Source organism: Lutjanus erythropterus, chromosome 6 (genome assembly GCF_056507025.1).
Source record: "Lutjanus erythropterus isolate fLutEry1 chromosome 6, fLutEry1.hap2, whole genome shotgun sequence".
Classification (NCBI taxonomy): domain Eukaryota; kingdom Metazoa; phylum Chordata; class Actinopteri; order Lutjaniformes; family Lutjanidae; genus Lutjanus; species Lutjanus erythropterus.
The window spans coordinates 3,570,711-3,582,043 of record NC_139322.1 but is presented as its reverse complement, the minus strand read 5'-3'; the positions used below and the strand labels follow the sequence as shown (position 1 = coordinate 3,582,043).

Here is an 11,333-nt window from a genome sequence, read left to right as displayed (position 1 = left end):
CTCTCTTCTAATCATGTGCTCCATTTTGGGAACTTTCAAAAACACTTGGCAGGTATTTGGATGAACCATCTGTCTGTCACGTCTAACACGGGCTAACTTCAATCAATCAATCGAAGCCGGTCTTTTCCATCGATAAAAGCCTCCAGTGCCGTTCTTTACTCTTCTTTCAATGGACAAAGTGGATTCTCGGGCAAATCCAGCTGACTTTGCCTCTCTGTTTGCACTTCTGTTCTGTCTCATTAAATCTAAATGTGTATGTAATGTGTTGTTATCAAGCACAAAATAAGTTTTTTCCGACTTGTACTAGAATGTGTCAGTGTGGATGTGACATCATTCTCAGCTCTATCTGCTGACCTCTGAGATAAATGGAATGCACCATACTTGTCTTCAAGACAGGAAATAATGTTATTTCCCAAAATATTAAACTATTCCTTTAACATATGGAAAATGTGCACAAATGGTAAAAAGAACAAATCTTAAATCAAAGAAGTGAAATTGAATTGAAGTCCAGAGTGTTTTTGTTGTTATCTCAGTAACACTGAGTGTTATTAATCGTTGCTACACCTGCTGTAGTAGCTGAATATAGAGTTGTCTATCCACCTGCGGTACTTGGACACAGCAGTGTAGACTCCAGGAAACTGGGCAGCAGCACATCCGCTCCCCCAGGACACCACGCCGTAGACCCGGCCCTCACATACGAGTGGACCTCCAGAGTCCCCCTGAAACGGCACAAAGGGAGGAAATATAAGAGAAAATGTGTTTTTCTTCCAGACTCAGATTGTACTGAACAAGAATCTTAAAGGACACGTCTTGTGATTTTCTATACTCGTCTTATTTCTTATAAGACTAAAACCAGCACAGAACTGATCCAGCTAACAGGTCTTGTTTGTGCAGCCTCAGCCTGAAATAGCTTGTTCTTCTGTGCCACAGAGCCCAGTTGTTGCGAGCACTGCAGTTTATTTTGACTCAATCCTACACACAACATCCTGCTGCTGGAAACACTCAATCTTGCACTAATCCGCTGCTGAAAATAGTCCCCAACAAATGCACAGTTTACTCCTGCAGAGTAACATTTGCTAAAAAGTACAGAGATCAGCTGCTTTAGGAAATTACTCAGGCTTTTAAAACAATGACTCTTAGATTACTTAAGTAGCAATACTGCAGTGTAAATACAAAGTAAAAGTAAAAAGCTGTGCATTTAAAATGTTAAATAAAAGTATTAGAAGAAGAAGAGGAAGTATTAGTGGTGAGAAGTAAAAAAAGAGTTTACTGGGAAAAGTCTGTACTGTACAATACTGTAGTGCAGATAGAAAAGGGCTGCACATCTATATATATGCAGTAAATTTATTTGTATTACATGTACTGTAAATAGAAAATACACCTCTGATCTTTCATGTAAAGAATATTTGCCACAAAATGACCTCCATGTGATTCTCTGTCACCTGACAGACATTAAAAAACATTCTATATCATATGTATTTATGCAATATACATAAATTCTTAACATATTTGAAAACTGAATTGATCGTTTTGTAGTTGATGGCTCAAACAATGAAAGATTAGAAGCTGTGAAGAGTTCAGCAAAGTCTCTGAGTTTTACAGAACCCATCAGTTTTGGTCGGCAAACCATGTGCAAGTAGTTCTTGTGCAAATTGTAAACAGTTGTACAAACTCTTTTGCATAAATGTTCCAAAACACATGCGGTGCCTTTAATAAAGGTTGAATGAATGAGAAATCCACATCACAGCAATTCTGACTTGAGAATAGAGCTAAAGTGAAAGAGAAAAACTTGATTTCACCATTGATTAAGAAACATTTTTAAAGAAATGTATTTTTTAAAAAAATAGCTGAGTTCCAGAGACAGGGCAGAGACGTCAGAGTGATTTTAGAATATCGTTTTTTGTCTTTACAGTGATGGGACTCGCTGACAGTCAAAAATATAAAAATATTTCATCCTCATTCGTAATGAACAAGGACTTTCCCACAGAGGATATTTTATATTGTAGAAATGTAGGAAATTGTCAGTTTTTGAAGAAATATATCTAATGAAGTTGCATCTAAGAATATAAAACAGTTTCTGTTCTACACAGTGAAATATTTATACAGATTTAGACACAACTTGGTATGAATTCAGAACAACAAAAGGCAAAAGAAAAAGTTAAAACAAGCAATCTTTATAAAACTATCCAGATGATAACATATGAATACACTTTGTAAAAATCTTCTTACCTGACAGGCGTCCTTTCCACCGGCGGTGTAACCAGCACAGAGCATGTTTTCTGTGATCTTGCCGTCGAAGGACTCACTGCTGTTGCATTTGTCTGTCGAGACGATGGGGAGCTTGACGGTGCGGAGGGTGGAGGGGATCTGTCCACCGCTGGGGCTGGTGTATCCCCAGCCTGACACCCGACACACCCTGCCCTCCACTATGGAGGCGCCCTGCCGGGGCAGCAGAGCGATGGAGACGTAGTTGTTCAGATACACCGGAGCCTTCAGCTGGAGAGAATAAACAGAGAGCCACTAAAATGAATTCTGTCCCAGACGGAGTAACACCCTCTGAAAGAAATACAAAAGACTACCACTAGTTTGCGTACTGCACCTTTATAAGCATGATGTCGTTGTTGTTGGTGGTGCTGTTGTACTCAGGGTGGGGAACCAGAAGTTGGGGCAGGATTTCTTGTTCTGTTCCCTCATAGATAGTCAGAGAGTAGTCACCTGCCACTATCATCATTTTATTCACCCTGCAGAGATTAAAAAGAACATTTGTCTTGTTAATATTAAAGGAAACATTTTTGGGTTTATATGAGTGTATTTTTTTAATTGCTTTGACACCTGATACAGGGAGACAAAGTAACACCTGAACTTCCACGTACTTTTACACCAGGGGTGAGCAATTATTTTTCCTGGGAGGGCAGATGAGAAATTAATCAGGCTGCCGTGGACCAGACACAAAGAGATCTGAATAATGGCCGGATCTCTATTAAAGGAATGTTCTGTAGAGAGCACTTCTACTGTTGGTCACCCTTTCTGAATTACCATGTTGAATTGTGGGCAAATATTTTGTTGGCAGTGTCCAAAACTTGATGTTTTACAGTGAACCATGCAGGCTGCATCGGGTTACAACAACAGCAACAACAAAAGTAGAAGAACACAAACAACATGGATGTGCAGCACTGAGTGAATAACGTTTACTGTAATACTGTAAAATATACAGTTCATTATCATTACCAATGAACACAGCACTGACCCCTTTCAAAATAAAGGTCTGATAATAGTTTGATGGTAAGTAAAATGCCACTGACTGTTTGTTAGATTTGTAGTTTTTGGTATTTCCATGATGACTTTGCAGGTCACTTGAAACCTCTTAGCGGGCCGCGTCCACATTTTGCCCAGGTCTGTTTTACAGAAATACAACCCCAGTGTGTAAAGGATACTTCATGGGCACAGGAACACTTCACAAAACCATTGTCAGTAAACATAGTTTGTCACTGCAACTAGAAATGTAGGTTAAGACAGAGCAACACAACTGTCATTGCTATTTTCTAAACCAGCACAGTTGTCATTTTCTTGGCCAGCGCCCCAGCACAGGTAACACAAATCAACTGCATCTTTGATCAACAAAAACCTCAAGGTGATTTCTTAATTTTGTGTTGTATTGTCTTTATAACAATTTACTCCACTGATCAGAGATGCTGCTTCCAGTAATTAATGTACCGCAGTTATGTTTCCATGTGCACTGTAATGTCACAGCAGTCATCCCTCTGTGCCTAATTCTGTGCATTCATGCATAATTCTGCACACAGATAGTTAAGACAGGAGGAGACAGTCCATCTTATCTCACCCACCTGCAGCCCATCTACTGTTGATCATGATGTTCATGATTAATTAACCGAGCCTGTCCGACCTGCAGGTTAACCACAGTGCCTGAATCACCACCACTGGGTCATTTCAGCATCTCTGTTCACTTGTCCTCCTTCTTCTTCTACTCCTGAACCCGTCATTTAAATAGCAGTGCACCAGAGGCAGACGCACCTGCCTCTTAAAGGGAATAAGAGATGATGCTCTGATTGGGTTCATTCATGTTACGCCCCAAAACAAACCTACGATTCATTAAGAGACTAAATACAACCCCTTTGCATCTTGACGCTTACTTTGCACCTATTTCATGCATTGTTTAAATAGCAAAGTGGAGTTGGACACTCTAATTACCCTGGTGCCTTGCACTTTGGACTGTGTGCTGTAGATCATTTAACTAAGGCCCGAAACCATATATCACCATCATCCAGAAACGCTGCAGACTTCTCTGGGCCCGAGCTCATCTGAGATGGACTGACGCAAAGTGGAAAAGCGTGCTGTGGTCTGACGAGTCCACATTTCAGATTTTTTTCACAAATCATGGACGTCGTGTCCTCTGGGATAAAGAGGAAAAGGACCATCCAGATTGTTACCAGCACTAACTTCAAAAGTGTGTCAGTGAAGGTTTCATTAATCCTGAAAGGTACGTACAGGTTTTGGAGCAACACTTGCACATTTTGCAGAGGTGCCCCTGCTTACTTCAGCGAGACGATGCCAAGACACGTTCTGCACGTGTTCCAACAGCGTGGCTTCGCAGAAGACATCGTTCATTGGCTCAGCTCTGCTCAGCACTATTATTGGACTGAATTTACTGTTGATACACTGGGGAGTTTTGAGGACAGATGCTGTTGTTTGTTGAGTGATAGGGAAGTAGGCAACGCCGACATTTGGGAATTTGACTGACAATCAAGTTAAAGACCAATATCAGTTTGTTGTAACATTAGAGCCTGGATCAGACACCAAACATTGTCTGAAATTATTGCTTCCTTATGAGCCAAACTGTCTGTAATATGAAAGTGTTTTGTCAGTGAGCCTCAACACCGTTATACTCTTGGGTCAGATTCCAATGACACAGAGCTCCATTGTTTCTGGTGAGCTTGTGTTACTTTAATGTGCTTTCTCTCCGTCCTGGTAACTTTACAGAATGGACAATCTGATATGGCTGATATTCACGTAATTCTTGGTATGCACATTTATACACACAGAAGTCAAGTTGAGGTCATCATATATCAATAGGCTTTTATTGCTGCGTACAACTTCCTTACAAAAAGCTGAATCGGGACACAAAGCTGTGCAGTATATTGTGACCCGAGTTTACCACTTGATCAGGTTTATTTTCTGCCTGAGGTTAACTTTTACACTCAGTCGAAAATAAATCAAAAGACGGAGAATAAACTCACCCAACGTTACAGTGTGCCGCTGAGAGCACCCAGTACTTATTTATCAGGGAGCCTCCACAGAGGTGCTGACGCTCTGTTGTCTGTATCGACACAATGTACTTGATTGAATGTGGAACTGGTGCGTATCCTCCCACAATACGTTCCTGTGCCTCGTCTCGACCTGCGACACACACAGAGGAAAATAAAGTCGAGCTCAGGCTGCAATCTGAGAGAGGGAAGCACATAAAGCAATCCGCAGGGTTTTTTTTTTTTTTTGCTAAGAGCCACGCAGAGCTAACACAGTTGTAACGTTATTACTGCAGCTGCAGCATCAGCAAGAACAATACGAGTCATAAAGAAGACACTGGTGTGATGCTTCTGGCCCAACAGATCAATGAAAAGCAATCTCATCTCTGAGGTACACTGATTCACAGTGAGTCTGACAATCATTATCTGTCTGATGTTACATAACACACAGTTTTGGAGACAACAAACTGACTCAATTTGGATTTCTACTCTCTGTGTGCTGGTTTGAATCCTTCTGTCAATAGCAATGGTGGAAGAAATAGATTTTTACTATAATAAAAACTACAGTGTAAAAATACTCGGTTACAAGTAAAAGTTGTGCATTTAAAATCTTACCCAAGTAAAAATGAAAGATATTTGCATAAAAGACACAAAAATTACCAAAAAATAAAATGACCACTTCTGCAGAATGGGCATCAAGCTGCTCTGCTTGCAGGTTAATGTTCATGTCTGTGCTGAATGTGGTCACATGTTGCTCCAGTTAATTGATTATATATCAGTTTATTCTGTCACAGTCTACATTCAACATTATGTCCATTTTCTAGATTAAAACGTTTACGGTGTACGGTGAGAGGGGCTGCTGTCTGACTAGTGGCAGACAGCTGCATAACTCCTTAGAGGCAACAGTTAACTGGCATTGTGCATGAATAAATTATTGATAAGCAGTTGAACCAACTAGTATTTCTGGTGCCGACTAGCGAGGGTGGCGATGTTTAATTGTGTAGTCGACTAATCACGAACATCCCTACTACTGGCTTCTTTATGATAGTACCTCCTAGTTAATTAGTTGATTATATTTTGCTTGAATAATCTGAATTTGCAAGCAGCCGAAATGCAAGTGGGTTTTCTCAGGTGGGTGTCTAGCGTCGCCCTCAGGGACAGGGTGAGGGACCCGGAGTGGAGCCGCTGCTCCTTTGCGTAGAAAGAAGCCTGTTGAGGTGGTTGGAGCATCTTGTAAGGATGCCGCCTGGTGCCTGGAGGTGTTCCAGGCACGTCCAGCTGTGAGGAGGCCACGGCGCAGAGCGAGGACTAGTGGTGGGAACTGTTACCCAACTTCAGATAGGCAGCTGAAGATGAATGAATGGAATCTGCAAAGTAACTAAAGCTGTCAGACGAATGCACTGTAAAAAATCATACAGTCAGTGAGGTTTAACGCTGACTGAGAGCTTGAACATTTTACAAGATTGTGATCTTTTTAGAAAAAAATAATGTAAAGACATGCAAACATTTAAATGGATCTGTCCATCAGAACGTGTGATTTATTTTGACTAAAAGAGTTCAGTTAGGCTGTAACTGAACACTGAGGTCACACTCTTTGTCTTTTGTTTTGTGAGTTTAGAGGATTTAATAATTTGCAGTAATTTTATATTCTACAGTTAAAAATGAACATGTGTTTAGTGTTTTATAGGCTTCATAAGGTGCAAACTCACAAGTCACAAATCTTACTTTAGACTCCACGGTTCCCTCTAAATTGCAGTACTTCAGAAAAGAAAAATGCACATGTAACTTTACTTGAGTTATTCTGCAGTGGTGGAATGTAACTAAGTAACTAATTACTCAAGTACTGTACATTTTTTGGGTACCAGTACTTTACTTGAGTATTCCAATTAAATGCTACTTTATATTTTTAATCCACTACATTTTGTCTTAGACTCAATAAAATTTAAAAAAGAGACACAACTTTAATCTTCAGTGAAACAGTGAAATGAGGTTTTGTTGTTAAAATGGTGTTAAACTCGGTGAAGAGGGCTGATGACTAATGATTAATTTCATAGCTGATTAATCAGTCAGTTATTTTTACAATTAAGAAGAAGACATAATTATCCATCCCTGTGGGAAATTACATGTTTTCACTCTTGGTATTTTACAATCACAGGCCCAAAATACACACAAATGCACAAACAGGACACACATATAGTCAGGGTCTGGTGTTTTGCTCTAGGGCACCTAGAGTTCCCAGGCGGTGAACTGACACCTCTCCAGCTTCCAGTCCACATTCTGTACTGACTAGTCCGTGATGGACCAAGCCAAGTCCTTATGGCTAAACTCCATCAGGCGTGGCTGAGTCACGTTACGGCTGCGCCACGTCAGCCGCAGCTGATCGCAGCCGTTCTACACAGTGCTTGTGATTCCACCAGCAGCGTCCCAGAGGCAACTTTCTGCTCCGCCCCACTGTGAATATGCACCAATTCTGTTTTTGACGGATTCCACACCAGTTAGCACAGAGCAGATCAAACGGGCAGGAAGTCAGACACAGAAAAGGCAGGGAGAATCTGGTTAATTTTCAAAATAAAAGACCCCGTGCAGACTCACGATCATAAAGAGAGGACAGAAAAAAAACACTATTTCACCACGTAGCCTGCTTATCCACGGTAGACGCACAAAGAGCAAGGAAAGAGGACCCAATCAACAAAATCTGAGCAAGGAAACACAATCGGGCGGGAAAACGCTCCGCTCCTGAAACACCTCTGAAACGCTGCTGGTGGGGCTTGCAGCCGTGCGGAGGACGGATCAGAACCGTGGCGCAGACGTGCCGCGTCTGGTGGTATCAACCAGTTACAGACTGAGCTACTGACACCCCATGATTGATAGTTGTTTGTTTTCAAATGTCAGAAAATTTTGAAAAATTGTTTTATTCACAACTCAAAGATAATCAGTTCGTAGAGGAATAAAGAAACTGAAAAATATTCACATTTAAGAAGCTAAGATCAGAGAACAGCAAACTAATGACTTGGTCCCACCTCTGCTGATTCAACTTTGTTAACAGGCCAGTGATTCAGTTTAACGCAACAGAATTTTATTCCTGATAGAACAGGCCGTTACATTGGGAAATAAAATTTGCAGAACAGCTGACTCAATAAATAAAGACTTTAGAGACTTGGTGGCACCTGGAATCAGGATTTCTACAATTCTGCTGCAGCCCTGAGAGTATCTGCAGTTTTAAACATTTGAAATGCTGTCGGGGCTGAAACAATACCCTCCTGTTACTGTCCTAGATATTGATCCGCAGCTATAATTAGCAGCAGTGATGCGTGTCAACAGCAAAATGGTAACTCTAGACTGTGTACTGTACATGGCATGGATTGGGTGTGTGTGAGATACACACTCACATACAGGTATATGAGAAAGCGTTATGTAACATCCTCGGAGCTGAGCCTTGAGTAACGGCACTCCTATTGTGTGTCTGAAGTTTGTCACTGTACACACCGCTGAACTTTGTCACAAGTATGTGATTCACCGCTGACTGCAAACAAGATGAAATTAGTAAAAGTTTATCAGTCTGCATCCAGCATTGTCCCACATCCTAGACATGTACACAATGTTTATCAGAGTCTTCTTTCACCTTTTATCTTTGAGACATAATTACAGGCACAAAAGGGGGTGTTGCCCACAAATACCTCTTGTTGTTTTGTTGTTCGCCTTCATCTGTTGTTGCAGAGGTTTCAAGTTCTTTTGGTGAATGAGCACACTTTTACTGACCTTCTTATTTCAAAAGCTCGTCGTCTCAGAAAGATATCTTGTGCAGTGTGTAAAAATGTGCATGTTACAGGTGCAAACTTTAAAGTTACTGGTTATACCAAAGTTTAAAACTGAATTTCAAAATGAAGATAATCAAATTCAACAAATGCAAAAGTGTCATTATAAATATAATAAAGCAAAATGATGCTCCGTCCAGTTTACCGCTGAAATACTCTTATCTTTTCGTTTTAAGTAAAACCTATTTCAGTGTCCTGTTGTTCAAAAGTTCTCCTGATAAATAAGAGCACTTATATGATTATACTGAAGTTAAAAAACAAACTTTAAAATGTGAACAAGATGCTCAGCAAATTAAACAAACTGTAAACAGGTGTATTTATAGTAATATATACCTGTTTTTACAAACATCTTGCAAATATCATAAACCAAAAATGATGCTGCGTTGAATTTACCACTGAAATCTTCTCATCTTTTCATTTTAAGTCAAATCTATGCTGATGTCCTGTTGTTTCAATGTTTCAAATTATTTTGATAAGGTGAAATTTAAAAATTAAACTTTAAATTGTGAATAAGACGGTCATCAAATTCAACAAACAGCGAAAACTGACCTTATCATTTCAAAAGCTCGTTGTCTCAGAAAGATATCTTATAAAGAAATATATCTTGTGAGTAACAATGTGCATCTTACAGGAATTTTAGTGTTACTGGTTAAACCAAAGTTTAAAATTTAACTTTAAAATATTAATAAGAAGATCAGTGAACTCAACAAACTACCAACAGTAACACAGAAGTGTGATTACATTTTTTTGCCAGTCTCCTGTCGATGTTTCACATTATTTTGGTATAGAAGCACACTTTTGTGTGTATATATCTACATAGTAAAGTTTAAAATTAAACTTTAAAATGTGAACCAAACGGTCATCAAATTCAACAAACTGCAAACGGGTTTATTTGCAGAAGTACAGTAGTGTGGTTACAAATATAAACAGTCTTATCTTTTCATTTTAAGTCAGATCAGTGCCGGTGTCTGTGCATCTGTTGTTGCAGAGGTTTCAAATTCTTATGGTGAATACACACACTTTTACTGACCTTCTCATTTCAAAAGCTCTTTATCGCAAGAAGATACCTTTGTTGCAGGGAGTAACAATGTGCAGGGGTTTTAAACCATGTTACTGGTTAAACTAAAGTCTTAAATTAAACTTTTAAGGGTGAACAGGACTTTACAAAGATGAGTCAAAACAAAATGATGCTCTGTTGAATTTACTATTGAAATATTCTTATCTTTTCATTTTAAGTCAAACTTAGACCAGAGTCGTCTCTGACTTCGTGCTCGTGTGATTTATGGTTTAAGGCAATAAGAAGTTCAGTCATGTCCTGATGAAAATGCCTCTGAGTCACACTTTCTTATCAAAAGACCATCTGAGGGGAGCACCAGGACTCACAGTGCCAAAGCTAAAAAACATTGATAAGATTCATGAAACCAAAACTGTGTGTTGTTTTCCCAAGATGTTAGATAACATAATCTGCATCCAAACTTTTCTGTCACTGCAACCCAGAGTCTGAACATCATTACAGACTGTTCATGCATGAAGAAGAAAACCTATAAATTCAAAATAAAGAGGGTTACTTACAGTTTACAGCCAGGACTTCCAACAGTATGCAGAGTAATAAAGATGGCAGCTCCATAGTGAAACAATGGGAGGAAGAGTGTGAACACACACAGAGAGAGGCTCGTGTGTGTGCGCTGTGTGCCCTGTGTGTGGCTCCTCTAAACTTGATGGGAAGGCATTACACCTGCTCGGGTTTCTTATAGTTCCTATTTCCGTTTCCATGGACACCACCTTGTCCTGCACTGATATATAATTGAAGCTTCCACAGCGCGGCCCCTTGTCTCACCTCCTCCTTGACCTACTCGTGCCGTCCTATAGCCTCTGCCATTGTTTATATAATCACCCAGTTCACCGAGACCCGTCCTCTGTCCCATCAAAGGTGAAGCATGGACTGTCTTTATTGATTTTACAGAAGGCCTATAAATAAGATCTCAATATTTTTAGGCTATTTATTGACACATATTGCTCAATTTTCACACATTTTCTTTAAAATAACTTGCTTTAAATTCGCAAGTAGTGCAAACATATGCTGATCTTATAGAATCTAAGGAGCTGTGCATTGTCCCTGTCAAACAAATAAGATAAGATTTTCAGGTTTTTACACAAAAAAAAAGATTACATGTGGGCATTAAAATCATAGAATCATAAAATATACTGCATAGAACACTACCTGCACTCTAAGAAATAAAGATGCTAAAGACCCAAT

The 11,333-nt window shown here is 39.7% G+C and overlaps 1 protein-coding gene across 1 annotated transcript; it reads right to left on the bottom strand.

Annotated features, from left to right (window-relative positions):
* Positions 1–251: 251 nt before the first annotated feature.
* On the bottom strand, positions 252–10,762 carry LOC146324667 (trypsin-3). The gene is made up of 5 exons (XM_084719910.1): positions 10,649–10,762; positions 5,256–5,415; positions 2,600–2,741; positions 2,230–2,496; positions 252–719 (listed from the first exon to the last, which is right to left on the bottom strand). Exons 1-5 carry the CDS (start codon positions 10,701–10,703, stop codon positions 549–551), a joined length of 795 nt encoding a protein of 264 aa, XP_084576036.1. The 5' UTR covers positions 10,704–10,762; the 3' UTR covers positions 252–548.
* Positions 10,763–11,333: the final 571 nt, after the last annotated feature.